This window comes from Schistocerca gregaria, chromosome 4 (genome assembly GCF_023897955.1).
Source record: "Schistocerca gregaria isolate iqSchGreg1 chromosome 4, iqSchGreg1.2, whole genome shotgun sequence".
Lineage (NCBI taxonomy): Eukaryota > Metazoa > Arthropoda > Insecta > Orthoptera > Acrididae > Schistocerca > Schistocerca gregaria.
In genome coordinates, this window is record NC_064923.1 from 198,193,861 (window position 1) to 198,209,558 (window position 15,698).

Here is a 15,698-nt window from a genome sequence, read left to right on the forward strand (position 1 = left end):
AACTGATACACGATCGTAATTTATGACATGTTGTAAGTAGGCTATTTAGGTTTTCTTATTGGTAACTCCACGTAGCGCTCTGTATGAAAATCACTGACTGTGCTGTGTGCAGTCAGTGGTTGGTTGGCATTGTTGTAATACTCGCCATTGTAGTGTTGGGCAGTTAGCTGTTAATAGCGCGTAGCGTTGCGCAGTTGGAGGTGAGCCGCCAGCAGTGGTGGACGTGGGGAGAGATATGGCGCAGTTTTGAAATTTGTAAGAATTGGTGTCACAAACTGATATATATATTATGACTAGTGAGGTAAATACATTGTTTGTTCTCTATTAAAATCTTTCATTTGCTAACTATGCCTATCAGTAGTTAGTGCATTCAGTAGTTTGAATCTTTTATTTAGCTGGCAGTAGGGGCGCTCGCTGTATTGCAGTAGCTTGAGTAACGAAGATTTTTGTGAGGTAAGTGATTTGTGAAACGTATAGGTTAATGTTAGTCAGGACCATACTTTCGTATGGATTTTTGAAAGTCAGATTGCGTTGCGCTAAAAATATTGTGTTTCAGTTTAAGCACAGTCGTGTATAAATTTTTCTAAGGGGACGTTTTAATGTTACTCAATGGCCCTGAACATCCAATGGCACAAGGGACGTTCAAAAATAGTTCAAATGCCTCTGAGCACTATGGGAATTCACTGCTGTGGTCATCAGTCCCCTAGAACTTAGAACTACTTAAACCTAACTAACCTAAGGACATCACACACATCCATGCCCGAGGCAGGGTTCGAACCTGCGAGCGTAGCGGTCGCGCGGATCCAGACTGTAGCGCCTAGAACCGCTCGGCCAATCCGGCCGGCACAAGGGACGTCACCTCCGTGCTACGATGATAGGACAGGGCAGTATTTCATGACTTCTAATTGGAAACCCCATTCACAACGTTGTATTCCTCTGACATATCGAACAAGGGACTACTCGACGCATCGCCGTGGTCATACAGCGAACTACAAAGTATCATAACAGGCAGTATACTGCGACCGGAGATCTCGTATCGTGCAGACGTAGAACAGATAGCGGCTCTAAATATTACCTTACTTGCACAGTGTTTATTGGATGCGTACCTACTTATCTTTTGGAGAATAGAGGTCCAAGTGGACGATGTATGTTGTAACCACAGAAGAAAACTGAAATTATCCTAATTTGCCGAGAATGTAGGAAAAACATAGAACCTGATATCGCCTTGTATGCCGAGCGTTTGCCAGGCAGAGATCGTTCTAGTTCGTTCTTTTACACGGCTGCGAAAGCCTTTATGCCTGACGGCAGCGTACAGACCGGCAGTAGGAAAAGAAGTAAATATGTTACAGGAGAAGCTAATGAAGTAGCTGTACTAGCGACAGTGCACCGCAACCCACGAATAAACTCTCAGCAATTATACCACGATTCTGGTACGTCTGAAGGTAGAATTGTCACAACACTGGATCGTCATAGTATCATCCGTACCACGTGTCACTGCTCAAGAACTTCATGGAGCCGATTTTCATAACCGAGTAGTATTTTGTGTTTTGTGAACGGCGATGCCAACAAATGCCAAAGACCCCCAGGTTCTTTGCCGAGGTGATGTTTTCCAATGAGTCTATATTCACATACCATGGCAGCGTTAATCGGCATAACACGCATCACTGGAATGTAGACAATCCCCATTGGTTACAGCAAATTGACCTCCAACGTCCATGATCAGTTAACTAATGTATGGTGTGGCATCATTTTTATCGACGGCACGCTAAATGGATGCAAATATCGGACGTCTTTGGAACAGGAACTACCGGTGCTACTGCAGGATCTCGCCCTGGACGTTAGACAACGTATGTGATTTCAGCATGACGGTTGCCAGCACACTATGCAATTGAAGAAGGGGAGATTTAGACAGTCTTTACACTGGTCGGCGGATCGGCAGAGGTGGTCCTATTAATTGGCCCTCTAGGTCGTCAAATTTGACGTCGCCGGATTTCTTTCTGAGGGGATATTTAAAAGATAAGGTGAACCAGCAAGTGCCAAAAGGTCGTGAAGATATAATTGACCGCATCAGAAACTCCTGTGCTGAAATTTCTGCAGATATGCTTCTGTTCTGTGTACGATCATTAGAAAAGCAGATCACTAAGGGCTTCTAACGGCTCTGAGCACTATGGGACTTAACATCTGAGGTCATCAGTCACTAAGGGCCCATTGTATAAATATCGTTGACTGTAGACCAAAAGCCACATTAGATTAAAAATCGAACTATGTACGGGACTCAACTGTATTCCATAACGCTAAACCGAGATTCACCGAAGCAGATTCAGATTTGATCTTAGGTAGCACGTAAAATGCTTGGCAACACGTCTAAAATCGGCTATTGACACGATTATTCCACTCCGATCGCAGATATTTATCGTACATCGTAGATAGCAGTATTTATTATCAAAGGTGTCGTGCTATAACCATGGTAGCAAGTAAACAGAAAAAGGTGCGAATGTCAAACTTCCTTCAATTAGAAAAGATTTGCTGCCGGAAATTGCGTTGGGCCGGTATAAAAATATAACTGAGTACAAAAAAAAGAAAAAAAACAGATAAAGTCACTATGGTCAACAAGGTAACGGCATGGAGAGAAGTTGCTATTGACTTTAATTCTCTCGTAAGGTCGATTGCTTTCAGCAGCTCACCAACCATTATTTGAAAGGTTTTTGTGGCGCAAAATCTTAAGGTTACAGTAACATGCAAATTGCAATCAGTGGTTGGTTTCAGCAGATAGCGTCTGAGCCTTATTTCCAATTGCTCTACGAAGCCTCAGCTTACATGACTTGGTATTTATCTTCAACAGCGGGTTCACCCTTTCATGAAACGTGCAGAGAGATCGCTGGGTCTCGTCATCGTCATCGTCAGTGGACACATCTGAATGCTCAGATACTTCTAAAGTAAACGGAAGGAAACAATGTAATCCACATCACGTAGGGTTATTGCACACAGAATGGCTGTGTTGCTATAATTATCTTTACTACCAACGATGTAGAGAAAGTAGTAACAAATGGAAAAAAAATTCAAGAATTGTCGCAGGTTCTAACATGTGATCTGTTAGTGCAGTTTTGTTTTAGGTCTCATATCTCATTTTCTTCGTTATTTTTCGGGGCAGACGTCCGATGACACCCCTTCATGTTCATCGCTAACCCATTCACTCAGTTTTTTTTTTAATTACAGTGGACAGCTAACCCTTTGACCGAACACACACGCTGAGCTACCGTGCCGACAACGAATTTTGCTTTCTTACTCTGCTGCAAAGTAACTATGAAGTTCCTTTGAGACTAGAAAGTTCCTTTGAACTAACCACATAAATTACGAATCACCTGCCAAGAGCTGTTATGACATCGATCGTTAAATACACGCGGTAGCTGGTAATTTCCTTATCCTAACTCAACAGATCGAAAAAATTGTTTTGAGCATCTTCAGCGTGGGAATGGCGTAGTCAGATATTTACTTGCCTTTTTTTGTGTTGGTAACACCTTTTTTTATTATTCTAATTGGTATCTACAAAGAACAAAAGCAATGAATCGTAGTGCCACTACACTATAAACTGGCGATTAGAGTTGAACCTGAATTTGAAGCACGATTTGTAGCCAGTCAAATATGATGCGACTTCACAGCGATATGATCTAGCATTCATGTATATATAAAGCAGATTTTCAGGTTAAGCTTGATCTAAGGTCATTTTCTGTCTTAACCTAAGGTTAAATGCTTTACACAGCGGCCCAGTGTATAGAAGATGACGGTATTACGTTTAAACACTTACTCTAGTTGGAAAAGTAGAGTAGCGTTCGTCTGGAGCCGCGGTCACACGCCGAGTAGTTCGATACGTCGAAGGAATGGTACGTTGTGAATGGGGCTTTCGATTAGAAATCATGAAACATTGGCCTGTCGTACCGGTTCCAGCGTAATGACAAGCGCCAGCACGAAGGCGACGAACGCAACAGCAGAGAGGACTGTGAGAGACGTCAGGCAACAGTTCGCTGACGACAGGAGCAGCCTCTACATGAAGACAGTATAAGCGCCGTTCCTGCCAGCCTCGGACGGACGGTAGAACACAGACACTAGCAGACTCGGACTAGATGAGAGCACTCGAAGAGGTCTTACTTGCGATCCATATCCATTACTTGCATGGACATTCTATACGGCGAAAGACTGATTATTTGCCTGTCACCAATAGCTTGCGACACGATATTGTAAACCAAAGTTAAGTATTGTCAATCTACTTTATTGTAATAAAAACCATTAATGTGATTTACTTGAACTGTTGTATACCTATCCGAGAAAGCAGCTTCCTTTAGGCACCCTGTTCCAGTTTACAGCATTGTATTCACTTACGTATTTCGACAATCTCCTGACAAATCATCAAGGTATTAAGTATTATACTCAAATGTTTTATGTTTTTATGTTATACTTTCTGACATGTTACACACCCACGAGAATCTCCTTTTTTGGATGTATGGAAAGAAAATGGAATCTAATCTAGTCTATCTAGGAGACCAGTGGGAAGGACCCCACACTACCCCGTCAGTGTGTGAGTTTTATTTTGTCAAGTTGCACAATGGATTGATCCAACAAATACCCTTTGGCTCCTGCAGGATACAATTGCCACTTCACACTACTACAGAAGTCAGACAGACGCTCCTAATGTACCAACAAGAACTGCTTGAAAAACATTCAGCAACAAATATCTTCTCGAGTCGTCTGCCGTAAGGAAAAGACACAAAAATATTCTATATATTCTTATGTAACTAGTGGAATGCATGGGTAAGGGAGTATTGCTGGTTAGTGTAAGAAAAACATCAAACGAACGAAAAATATTATTTATTAGAAAAAATTCTGAGAAATCAAGTAAAACTTTTTCTTATAAAATGATAAGAAATTTCCGAGTTCTTTTCGGAACAGTAGATTGCCCCTTATGGATAGGAATGCTATCATTTTATAAAATATGGAAAGGTTCTTTTATCCCTTTTCTTCAAGAATGTTATTTACCCGGCAGAATGACTGAGAGCCACGCCTACACAACTTGAATAACTTTTCTAGCTGTGGTCAAGGCTGTCGTGTGAGAAATGTAGTGGAGTGTACTGTTAGGGAGGACAGATGGGGCTCTCATACGCTGTAGCGCACAATACCGTGAGCTGCAACGACTGCTGCCTGTGTCGCTCGCTGCTGACAAATAACACAACTATCTCTTTCTATCTGGATTGACCTCCGCCAGTCAAACTCTCCCTGTGCCTTGATTAAGTCAAGGACTCCCATCCACCCCTTGTCTATTGGCGTGGTACACCGGTCAGATAACCAGTCCACTGTGATGCCACTCAATACTCGCTCGCAGGCGTTTAACTAGTACTCTGTCCGTGTCCACACCACAAAATAAGTGTGGCGGCCAACACAGTGAACAACGCTTAATCGTGAGCGACTCAAGCGACTCAATACAGAGTGTCACTCCGATTCGCTAGCGACAGAGGTGCTCTCCCAGTGAAGTACTGAGGAGAGACTTTGTTCCTCGCTCTTTGCCTACACGTAAGAGCGCACTCGCTCTCGTTATGTGTTCCTGCTCCAAGAGCGACAACGGAATGGCCCCTTTCCTCTAAAAGTTGCAAGGGTATATAATTCGCTGTCTTCCCTCACTCCTCTGGCTGTTTGCGTCAGAAATGTTCTGCCAATCAGCGCTGCTGTTTCAAACGGGAGAACGACGTTTTGTTTAAGTCGACCAATGCGGAAATCTGTAGCAACTCCATTAGGCGTATACTGTCCTCGGGTGCAAACTCCATAACTACACAGTCGGTCTGTGAAACAATGCGTCTTCTGGGTGCTCCCACACAATGTAGTGGAATTTGCTTTTAAGTCGAACATGGGGGTCGTTATCCCTTCGCTCCGGCAAGAGCTGTCTTCTCTCTGAGTGGTCGCTTTGGCCGAAGTAGGTATGTTGTTTACCCATCCCTCTGAAGAGACAGTCTTCCCAGAGGACTGGTTTCCTCTTTAGAACGAAATTCTTGTGGCCGTCATGTTGTGTACGCCAGCCTCGACTTTTTTAAACCTCGGTGAGCAATTGCGATTTACTTATTAGATTTGCATATCGCTTAGATGAATTCATACAAAATTGACTCCACCTTATCGAGTTTGGGTTCGAATGAAGCGTCTTGATGTGCAGAATACGATTGTGAGGACGGAATATGTAAGAAATGAAGGTCAGGAAACCATGCCACCTTAAAACCCTTGTAACATGCAGATGGGGTATCACGACCCCTTTCGAGACAAACAAATTTGAATTGCAACCTTTTTGCATTGGATGTGTAGTTTTCGACATTTTTCAATGTCTTCAACTCAAATGAACACCTCGTATAGTGACATTAGCATTCACCATGACAAAGGCATGTTGAAAATTGAGGTATTACACATATTTATGCCCAAAGAGGAACATTATGTCATTAGCGAAGAGTGAACTAAAAACATAAAAGCAGTTTAGCTAACCCTGGGAACCTGAGCAACCCTGTGGAAGATTGGGTACCCAGCCTCAGGGATAAGGCAGATGAGAGTGGGAGAAATTGTCCTCCAAAGAATAGGTGGCCGAGCGCAGAGCCAAAATCGCTGGCTTGGTAAAATTATTTTTACTAATAACTTAATAGATAAAGCTGGATTTCCTTCATGAAGACGAAATAAACTAAGCAACAAGGATACGAGTAGGGTAGGATCAAAGCTGCAAGAAACAGAGAGGGCAGAATTGGTGGAAATTGTCAAGGTGGCACACACCCACTCTGGGTTTTGAAGCCACAACAAGAAGAATAAATTAATTTACCACTCTGTTTATCTTACAAACTTACCTATTGGTAAATCTGTGAAATAAGCCACTGCTCCAAAGATGATGAAAATCAAGACTGTGGAGGCATTCAGAGTCGTTGTCGCCATCCGCACAGGTCGTCGACGTCCTGCAAACACACAAAAAAAAAAATGGTCAGCTATTTATCATCACACTTCTCTGCCTTACTATTCTCTTCATGATATGGACCTGCCATATAGGTATGTTTTCAGTTTAAAAGGTGCCAGTACTTCGGAAGGAAAGGTGTTTTGCGTAGCCGTGGCTAGTGGTCAGCTTGTTTACGGGTATCCGCAGTTATATCTGCTGATATCTGCAGTAACTACTTTGCAGATAAAAGTTTGTGTCACACTTATTTCTCTTAATATTCGCAATAATAATTACATTGTGGTTATAAAATAAAGCAGAGTGTCGGATCTACAAGGTCCAGTCACATTAATGTGACCCCGACCGTGTTTGACGTCAAAGTGTAAGAACCTTTCACACAAGGCAGATGGCAGCACTATAGTTGAATTCTTTTATCTTGGCGGCTCGTGCATGCCCGCCCATACACGGGAGATTGTTGCATTGCCAAGCGTGCAGTTTATGAAGTAAAGCCATCATGGCAACTTTCGCTGCTACAGAGACGTGCTCCCCGCATTCCGCGCTGTGCGCGATTTTGTCATCACTACACTGTTTGCCTGTCCTGACGCATGGTGTTATGACTGCTTTGACACACTTATCATTCGATTTCATAAAAACAATTTGGCCCAAAAATTTGATTTTTACACATCTTCTTGACTGATACCTTCCCCCCATAAATGACTTAATTTTGTTTCGTTGTTCAACCCAGTTATTGTGCAGCATCAAATGTAGTGAACCATTGTTGTGCACGAAATTTTGAAGAGTTTACAGAGGTAAAAGTCCATAGCGAATATTTTCCGTATGGTCGATTTTAGGTGCCACAATATTGAGAATGAAATATGGACAATATACCTAAATTTCATAAAAAAATTTGCTGTATAACAATATCTCATTTAATTTAAGTAACAGATAGGTGTCGTATGTAATATTTCGAAATATACCGTCTTTCGCGACTGTAATAAAAGTTTTATTTGTACCAGGGTCGTTTCGCTTTTTTCTAAAAAGTTCTGATTAAAACAAAATTGGCGAATTACACAAAACTGAATTGTGGACGTAATAAAACATAGAAACTAAAATATATTGTCAGTGAGACACAATGCCCATAAATTTTGTGTTCGTCACAACAGAGAGCAAATACTTGCCAAAACATAGGTCACTGGACGAAAACATTGAATATGATGATGTTGCCAAAGTAGCGAAGAAAAGGATTGGGTCAGACAATCAAGTAGCTCGGCAACGTACGAGCCGAAATTCTGCTCTAAATAATAGTTTTACTACTGTCGCAAAGAATAAATTTGAATATGAATAGTAAAACAGCGACTGCGGTAGAGAGGATATAAAAAAAAAAACAGATAACATTAATATTGTATGTGTGCCTTTTCATTGTTTTTAGTTGCTGTGGAAAGAAATATTGGAGGGCAAAATTAGAATAACCGAAAACTTATTATAATTATAATGAAGAGACAAAGAACCAGAAATTTCAAAAAATTACATTCAAACGAATAAAATTCATGAAGTAACACACTTCGATATTGTTTCTAGATAAACAAAATATTAAGCATCAAACAAGGTTTGAACACAGAACCTTTTGATTAGCAGTTAAACACTTTAACCATTATGCTAACGAAGCTCGTCAGTCACCTCGTTTCCTGGACAACTCTAAAACCTCACGCAAAATATCGACAAACACTGTTGGTATGACTATGAATTATTCACTTTTGTTTCGTCGAAGTGCAATAGGAAATAAACAATTACCGTTGTTCTTTATTTCGAAAAAGCGATTCGTAAGAATGATACAAACACCTTTCCTTGCTATCGCCTGAATTAGGAGGCATACTGCTTGTTTGCTTTAATTAATTAATAGAATATGAAGCAACTGGTATAAAGAACGCTTTTTTCAAACTTTCTATAAAAGAAAGTCGGCTGTAAAGACATTGCTTTTTTTTCAATTACTTTATTTGTGACTGAACGTTTCTAAATTGAAGCCACTCGTCCGTGGTCTGCACTGCAGTCAAGCTTTGGCAACGTCGTTCTCTGTTCGTTGGCTGACTGTGTTTTGTGACGTCAGATGCGCAGAACGAACCTTAACTCGGCCCCCGTCGTAAATGACGCGCACTTTAGCAGAGATGGGTACGTGAGGTGTGTCGCGGGTACGCGGACAAAAGCAGAGTCGTTGTCGTAATGCAGAAATCGAGCGATTTATCTGACATCGAAAAGTGCATGATTACTGGATTTTCGGTCAAGGGTGGAAGCATTTCCGAAACGACTAAATTTGTAAACCAGTCACCTGCCGCCATGGTTGAAGTGCACCGTGTATGGCAAAGTGGCGCTAACCAAAAGTGGCGTCGAGACAGCTGTGGTGCACAACGGGCCATAGATCAAAGAGGTGAACGACGGTTACAGGAATAGACGTCCAACTGTTGAGCAACTGACCACCCAGATGATCCAAGGGGCTATCAACAATGTCTCCTCAACAACCGTTCGTGAACATTGCTGTGCATGAGCCTCTGTAGCAGTCGCATGGTTCACCCACCCATGCTGACTGCTGCTCATTAGCAAAGAGGGTGACATTTGCTCACCAATACCGCAACCGAACGTCCACTGAGTGGCGACAGCCGGCTTTTCCAGATGAATCACGTTTTGTGCTCCATTGGACTGAAAGGAAACACGCAGCAACAATCATCGGAAGGATCCACGCTGGATGAGAGAGCATTACAGTCTGGGGAATTTCCTTTAATTTACGTCTATGGTCACAAACGTTTTGTTCACATATTACTGGTTTCAGTCTATAATAACCATCTTCAGATCAGTGTTTTATAAAAACAATGTCCTAATGTACTGCAGCCATAGTGGGCTAGGCGAATGTTAAATGCAGATGTGCTGAATCTGCATTTAACATTCGACGATGCTTCTGTGGCTGCAGCACATTAAGACATTGTTTTTATAAAACACAGATCTGAAGATGGTTATTATAGACCGAAACCGGTAATCTGTGAACAAAACGTTTGTGACCATAGACGTAAATTACAGGAAATTTATTTTGTATGCGGGTCACTGTTTTATTCGCTACACTGTCGCAGCTTGTGAGTCTGGGAAATGTTTTCGTGGTATTCCCTGTGTGGTCTCGTCATTCTGGAAGGAAGAATGGATCAACTCAAGTATGCATCTATCCTTTGAGACCAAGCCCTGCCTAGCTAAGATGGCATCTACCAACGCAACGTGCCACAGTGCTCGCAGTGTACGTGTGTGGTTTGAAGAGTACAAGAATGAGTTTATCGTACTTTTCTGGCCACCAAACTCACCGGATTTGAACCCAATCCAAAATCTGTGGGACCATCTCGATCAGGCTGTTCCCGCCTTGAATCGTCAACAGAGAAACTTAGCGCAGTTGGCTACGGCAGTGCAATCGGAACGGATCCACATTCTACATCTACATCTACATTTATACTCCGCAAGTCACCCAACGGTGTGTGGCGGACGGCAGTTTACGTGCCACTGTCATTACCTCACTTTTCTGTTCCAGTCGCGTATGGTTCGCGGGAAGAACGACTGTCTGAAAGCCTCAGTGCGCGCTGTAATCTCTCTAATTTTACATTGGTGATCTCCTCGGGAAGTATAAGTTGGGGGAAGCAATATATTCGATACCTCATCCAGAAACGCACCCTCTCGAAACCTGGCGAGTAAGCTACACCGCGATGCAGAGCGCCTCTCTTGCAGAGTCTGCCACTTGAGTTTGCTAAACATCTCCGTAACGCTATCACGGTTACCTTATAACCCTGTGACGAAACGCGCCGCTCTTCTTTGGATCTTCTCTATCTCCTCCGTCAACCCCATCTGGTACGGATCCCACACTGATGAGCAATACTCAAGTATAGGTCGAACGAGTGTTTTGTAAGCCACCTCCTTTGTCGATGGACTACATTTTCTAAGGACTCTCCCAATGAATCTCAACCTGGTACCCGCCTTACCAGCAATTAATTTTATATGACCATTCCATTTCAAATCATTCCGCACGCATACTCCCAGATATTTAACAGAAGTAACTGCTACCAGTGCTTGTTCCGCTATCATATAATCATATAATAAAGGATCCTTCTTTCTATGTATTCGCAATACATTACATTTGTCTATGTTAAGGGTCAGTTGCCACTCCCTGCACCAAGTGCCTATCCGCTGCAAATCTTCCTGCATTTCGCTACAATTTTCTAATGCTGCAACTTCTCTGTGTACTACAGCATCATCCGCAAAAAGCCGCATGGAAGTTCCGACACTATCTACTAGGTGATTTATATATATTGTGAAAAGCAATGGTCCCATATCACTCCCCTGTGGCACGCCAGAGGTTAGTTTAACGTCTGTAGACGTCCCTTCATTGATAACAACATGCTGTGTTCTGTTTGCTAAAATCTCTTCAATCCAGCTGTCGGTATCTTACAGAACCTCGCTGAATCTCTTTCTGCATGTCTTGCAGCAGTTCGCTATTCAGGCCTTTGACATTTGGTAACAGGTGTGGCTGGGCAGTGTAATATCTCTGGCAACAGACGTGACTGATAGCGAATCAGAGGCGCTACGGTTAGACTGTCAGGCGTCAACAGAGGCACGATCGTCGGGTAACTTGGTCTCCGTCGACAGCAGGGTGGTTCTAGGCGAGTGGCCTTGGCCGCAGGAACAGCGCCTACCGTTGCAGCTGTTGCGTCGTCTTATGGGGAAGTTTCGAATGGGACCAAACAGCGAAATGAGGGGATTGTGATCGGCAATCAAGTGAGACTTGCAATAACAGTGATACACATGAAACTTCCTGACGCCGTTTATGATAGCCAACGCCTCTTCTTGAAGTTTCAAATAATTCCTCTGTGCAACATTTAATGTTTTAGGTGCAAATGCAACGGGCTGTTCCGTGCTGTGAGTGTGTTTGTGGGACAGCATGCCGCCAATGCTGACTCATCAGCAGCAAGTTTTAAACAGTTGCCGAGACTGAATATTACTAAACAAGAGGCTGACATGTGCACTTTTTAAGTTGCAAGAATGCTTTCTGGCACGCCTCTGAACACACAGCTTCAACACTTTATTCACGCAACAGATTAAAAGGATGGGGAATATGGACCGCTCTAAAAGTTCTAAGCACTATGGGGCTTAACAGCTGAGGTCATCAGCCCCCTAAACTTAGAACTACTTAAACCTAACTAACCTAAGGACATCACACACATCCATGCCCGAGGCAGGATTCGAACCTGTGACCGTAGCAGCAGCATGGTTCCGGACTGAAGCGCCTAGAACCGCTCGGCCACCGAGACCAGCATCTGGACCGCAATTGGAATAAATTTCACATAGTAATTTATTTTTCCCAGGAACGACTGTAGTTCATTGAGGTTCTTCGGAAATGGTAAGTTAGTGATTGCGTCCGCATGATTCTGTTTAGGTGTGAGGTCTTCTTTGTTTAATATTGCCCCAGGTACTTTACACTTGGATCAAAGAAACTAGATATGTCGAGTCGACAATGCAGACCTTTGGCTTGGAGCCGCTCAAACATCATCTGTAGATGGTGCAGGTGCTATTTCCATATGGCCCCGGTAATTAGCATGCCGTCTAAATAATTAACACTGTTGGGCATGTTTTCGATGAGTTGCTCATGGAATCTCTGAAATGTCACAGAGCGCCGAAATGAGCCCCCTAATGGCAACCTATTGTAAAAATACTTGCCAAATGGCGTATTAATCACTAAAAATTGTCTCCAGTGATCAGCTGAAGGGAGATGCCAGTGAGTTCTATCTCTGTAAAACAACTGCAAATGGTTCAAATGGCTCTAAGCACAATAGGACTTAATAGCTGAGGTCATCAGTCCCCTGGACTTAGAACTACATAAACCTAACTAACCTAAGGACATCACACACAGCCATATCCGAGGCAGGATTCGAACCTGCGACCGTCGCAGCAGCGCTGTTCCGGACTAAAGCGCCTAGAGCCGCTCGGCCACAGCGGCTGGCTAAAACAATTGCCTCCAGTCAATTTTGCAAATATTTCCTCCGGCATATAAACTGGATACAGATCGACATTTGCTCGAGGATTAATGGCAGCCTTCAATTCACCACAAATCGTAAGTGATCGATACAGCTTCTTAACTACGATTATGGGTGCTGCCCATTGGCTAGACGATAATGTTACACCCATACTTTCCAATCTATCTAGTTCTACTTCAATTTGATCAGCTCTACAGAAATTAGGCACTGCTGATTGCTTGGGGGATACGTGGGCTAGGAAAATCAGTTGGACACGCTAAGGTGGGTTCAAATAGTTGCTTATATTGCGGACATAAGGCATCAAGTTCTGTAAATGGTATAGTATTTGAAACTAGATTAACTTGGTCTTGTATTTGGAAACCAAAAAGCATAAAAAATTTTGTTGGCGTCCAGAAATTGATTACTGTAGTTGAATTCTTTTATTTTCGCGGCTCGCGCATGCCCGCCCAGACGCGGGAGATTACTGCGTTGCCAGTTGCACACGACGCACGTGTCAAGAGGAGCAGCGCTATAGTAGAGCATAGTTCGCAAGCTTACGTTTAGGGGGGAGCGCGCAGTTCATGAAGTAAAGCCACCACGGGCACATTAACCCTTTCGCTGCTACAAAGACGTGCTCCCTGCATTCCGCGCTGTGCGCGATTTTGTCACCGCACTGCTCGCCTTTGCAGGCACATGGTGTTCCGACTGCTTTGACACTCTTATCATTCGATTCCACAAAAACTATTTGGCCCAAAAATTTGATTTTTACACATCTTCTGATACCTTCCCCCCATAAATGACTTAATTTTGTTTCGATGTTCAACACAGTTATTATGCAGCATTAAATATAGTAAACCATTGCACGAAATTTTGAAGAGTTTGCAGAGGTAAAAGTCCATAGAGTATACTTTCCATATGGTCGATTTTAGTTGCCACAATGTTGAGAATGAAATGTGGACAAGATACCTAAATTTCATATAAAATTTGCTGTATAACAATATCTCATTTAATTTAAGTACCACATAGGTGTCGTATGTAATATTCAGAAATATTCCATCTTTCGCGACTGTAATAAAAGTTTTATTTACACTGGGCACGTTTGGCTTTATTTTAAAGCACTTCAATCAATCAAAAGGAAGTAGACAAAATACATTAAACAAAACTGTGGACTTACAAAAAGATTAGGACTTGAATACACCGTCTATCAGCGAAGTGCTCTGAGCTATGTCAAATATAATTTTTGTGTGTGGCACACACAGACAGCATTTATTTGCTAAAATACTGATCAGTCGACACAAACGTTGAATATTGTGTTACCGCAGCACAAAACTACGAAAGGTGACTTGGCAATGGAGTAAGTCGCTTATTACAGTTGCAGAAGAAGAATATATTTCAATACCATTGGTAAAACTGCGACTGTGAAACAAAAACAAGAAAGAGAACATGGTTACCATTGTGTATGTGCCATACCTTTCATTGATTGAAGTGCTTTAAAGTAAAGCCAAACGCGCCCAGTGTAAATAAAAATTTTATTACAGTCGCAAAAGACGGAATATTTCTCAATATTACATACGACACCTATGTGGTACTTAAATTATATAAGATACTGTTATACAGTAAATTTTATATTCTCAACATTGTGGCAACTAAAATCGACCATACGGAAAGTATACGCTATGGACTTTTACCTCTGCAAACTCTTCAAAATTTCGTGCAATGGCTTACTACATTTAATGTTGCAGAATAACTGCCCTGAACATCGAAACAAAATTTAGTCATTTATGGGGGGAAGGTATCAGTCAAGAAGATGTGTAAAAATCATATTTTTTACCCAAATAGTTTTTGTGGAATCGAATGATAAGAGTGTCAAAGCAGCCGGAGCACCATGTGTCTGCAAAGGTGAGCAGTGCAGTGATGACAAAATCGCGCACAGCGCGGAATGCTAAGAGCACGTGACTGCAGCAGCGAAAGGGTTAATGAAGACACAAAGCACTAGAAATTTCAAAAAAACTACATTAAAACGAATAAAATTCGTAAAGTAAGACACTTCGATTGTGTTTTTAAATGAAGAAAAAAATTATGGACAGCACAAGGTTTGAACTCAAAACCTTTCGCTTTGTAGCCAAAAACCTTGCCCATTACGCTAAGCCAGCTCGTCAAACTAAAGGTCTCCATGGCGACTTTAAAATCTTAAGCAAAATACTGACAAACACTGTTGGTATGACTATCAATTACTCATGCTTCGTCGAAGTACAATAGGAAGTAAACAATTACCGCTGTTCTTTATTGCGAAAAAACGGTTCGTGGGATTGATACAGGCACCTTACCTTACTATCGCCTGAATTAGGAGTCTTATTGCTGGTTTGGTTTAATCAGTTAATACATCTACATCTACATCCATACTCCGCAAGCCACCTGACGGTGTGTGGCGGAGGGTACCCTGAGTACTTCTATCGGTTCTCCCTTTTATTCCAGTCTCGTATTGTACGTGGAAAGAAGGATTGTCGGTATGCTTCTGTGTGGGCTCTAATCTCTCTGATTTTATCCTCATGGTCTCTTCGCGAGATATACGTAGGAGGGAGCAATGTACTGCTTGACTCTTCGGTGAAGGTATGTTCTCGAAACTTTAACAAAAGCCCGTACCGAGCTACTGAGCGTCTCTCCTGCAGAGTCTTCCACTGGAGTTTATCTATCATCTCCGTAACGCTTTCGCGATTACTAAA

The 15,698-nt window shown here is 42.3% G+C and overlaps 1 protein-coding gene across 1 annotated transcript in view; it reads right to left on the minus strand.

The window, feature by feature from the left end:
- LOC126267217 (peptidoglycan recognition protein 1-like) overlaps window positions 1-15,698 on the minus strand; it is a 38,037-nt gene that overhangs the window by 16,937 nt on the left and 5,402 nt on the right. The window contains exon 2 of the mRNA XM_049972190.1: window positions 6,864-6,968. Coding sequence (XP_049828147.1) covers window positions 6,864-6,968 — 105 coding nt within the window. The remainder of the gene's footprint in view (window positions 1-6,863; window positions 6,969-15,698) is intronic.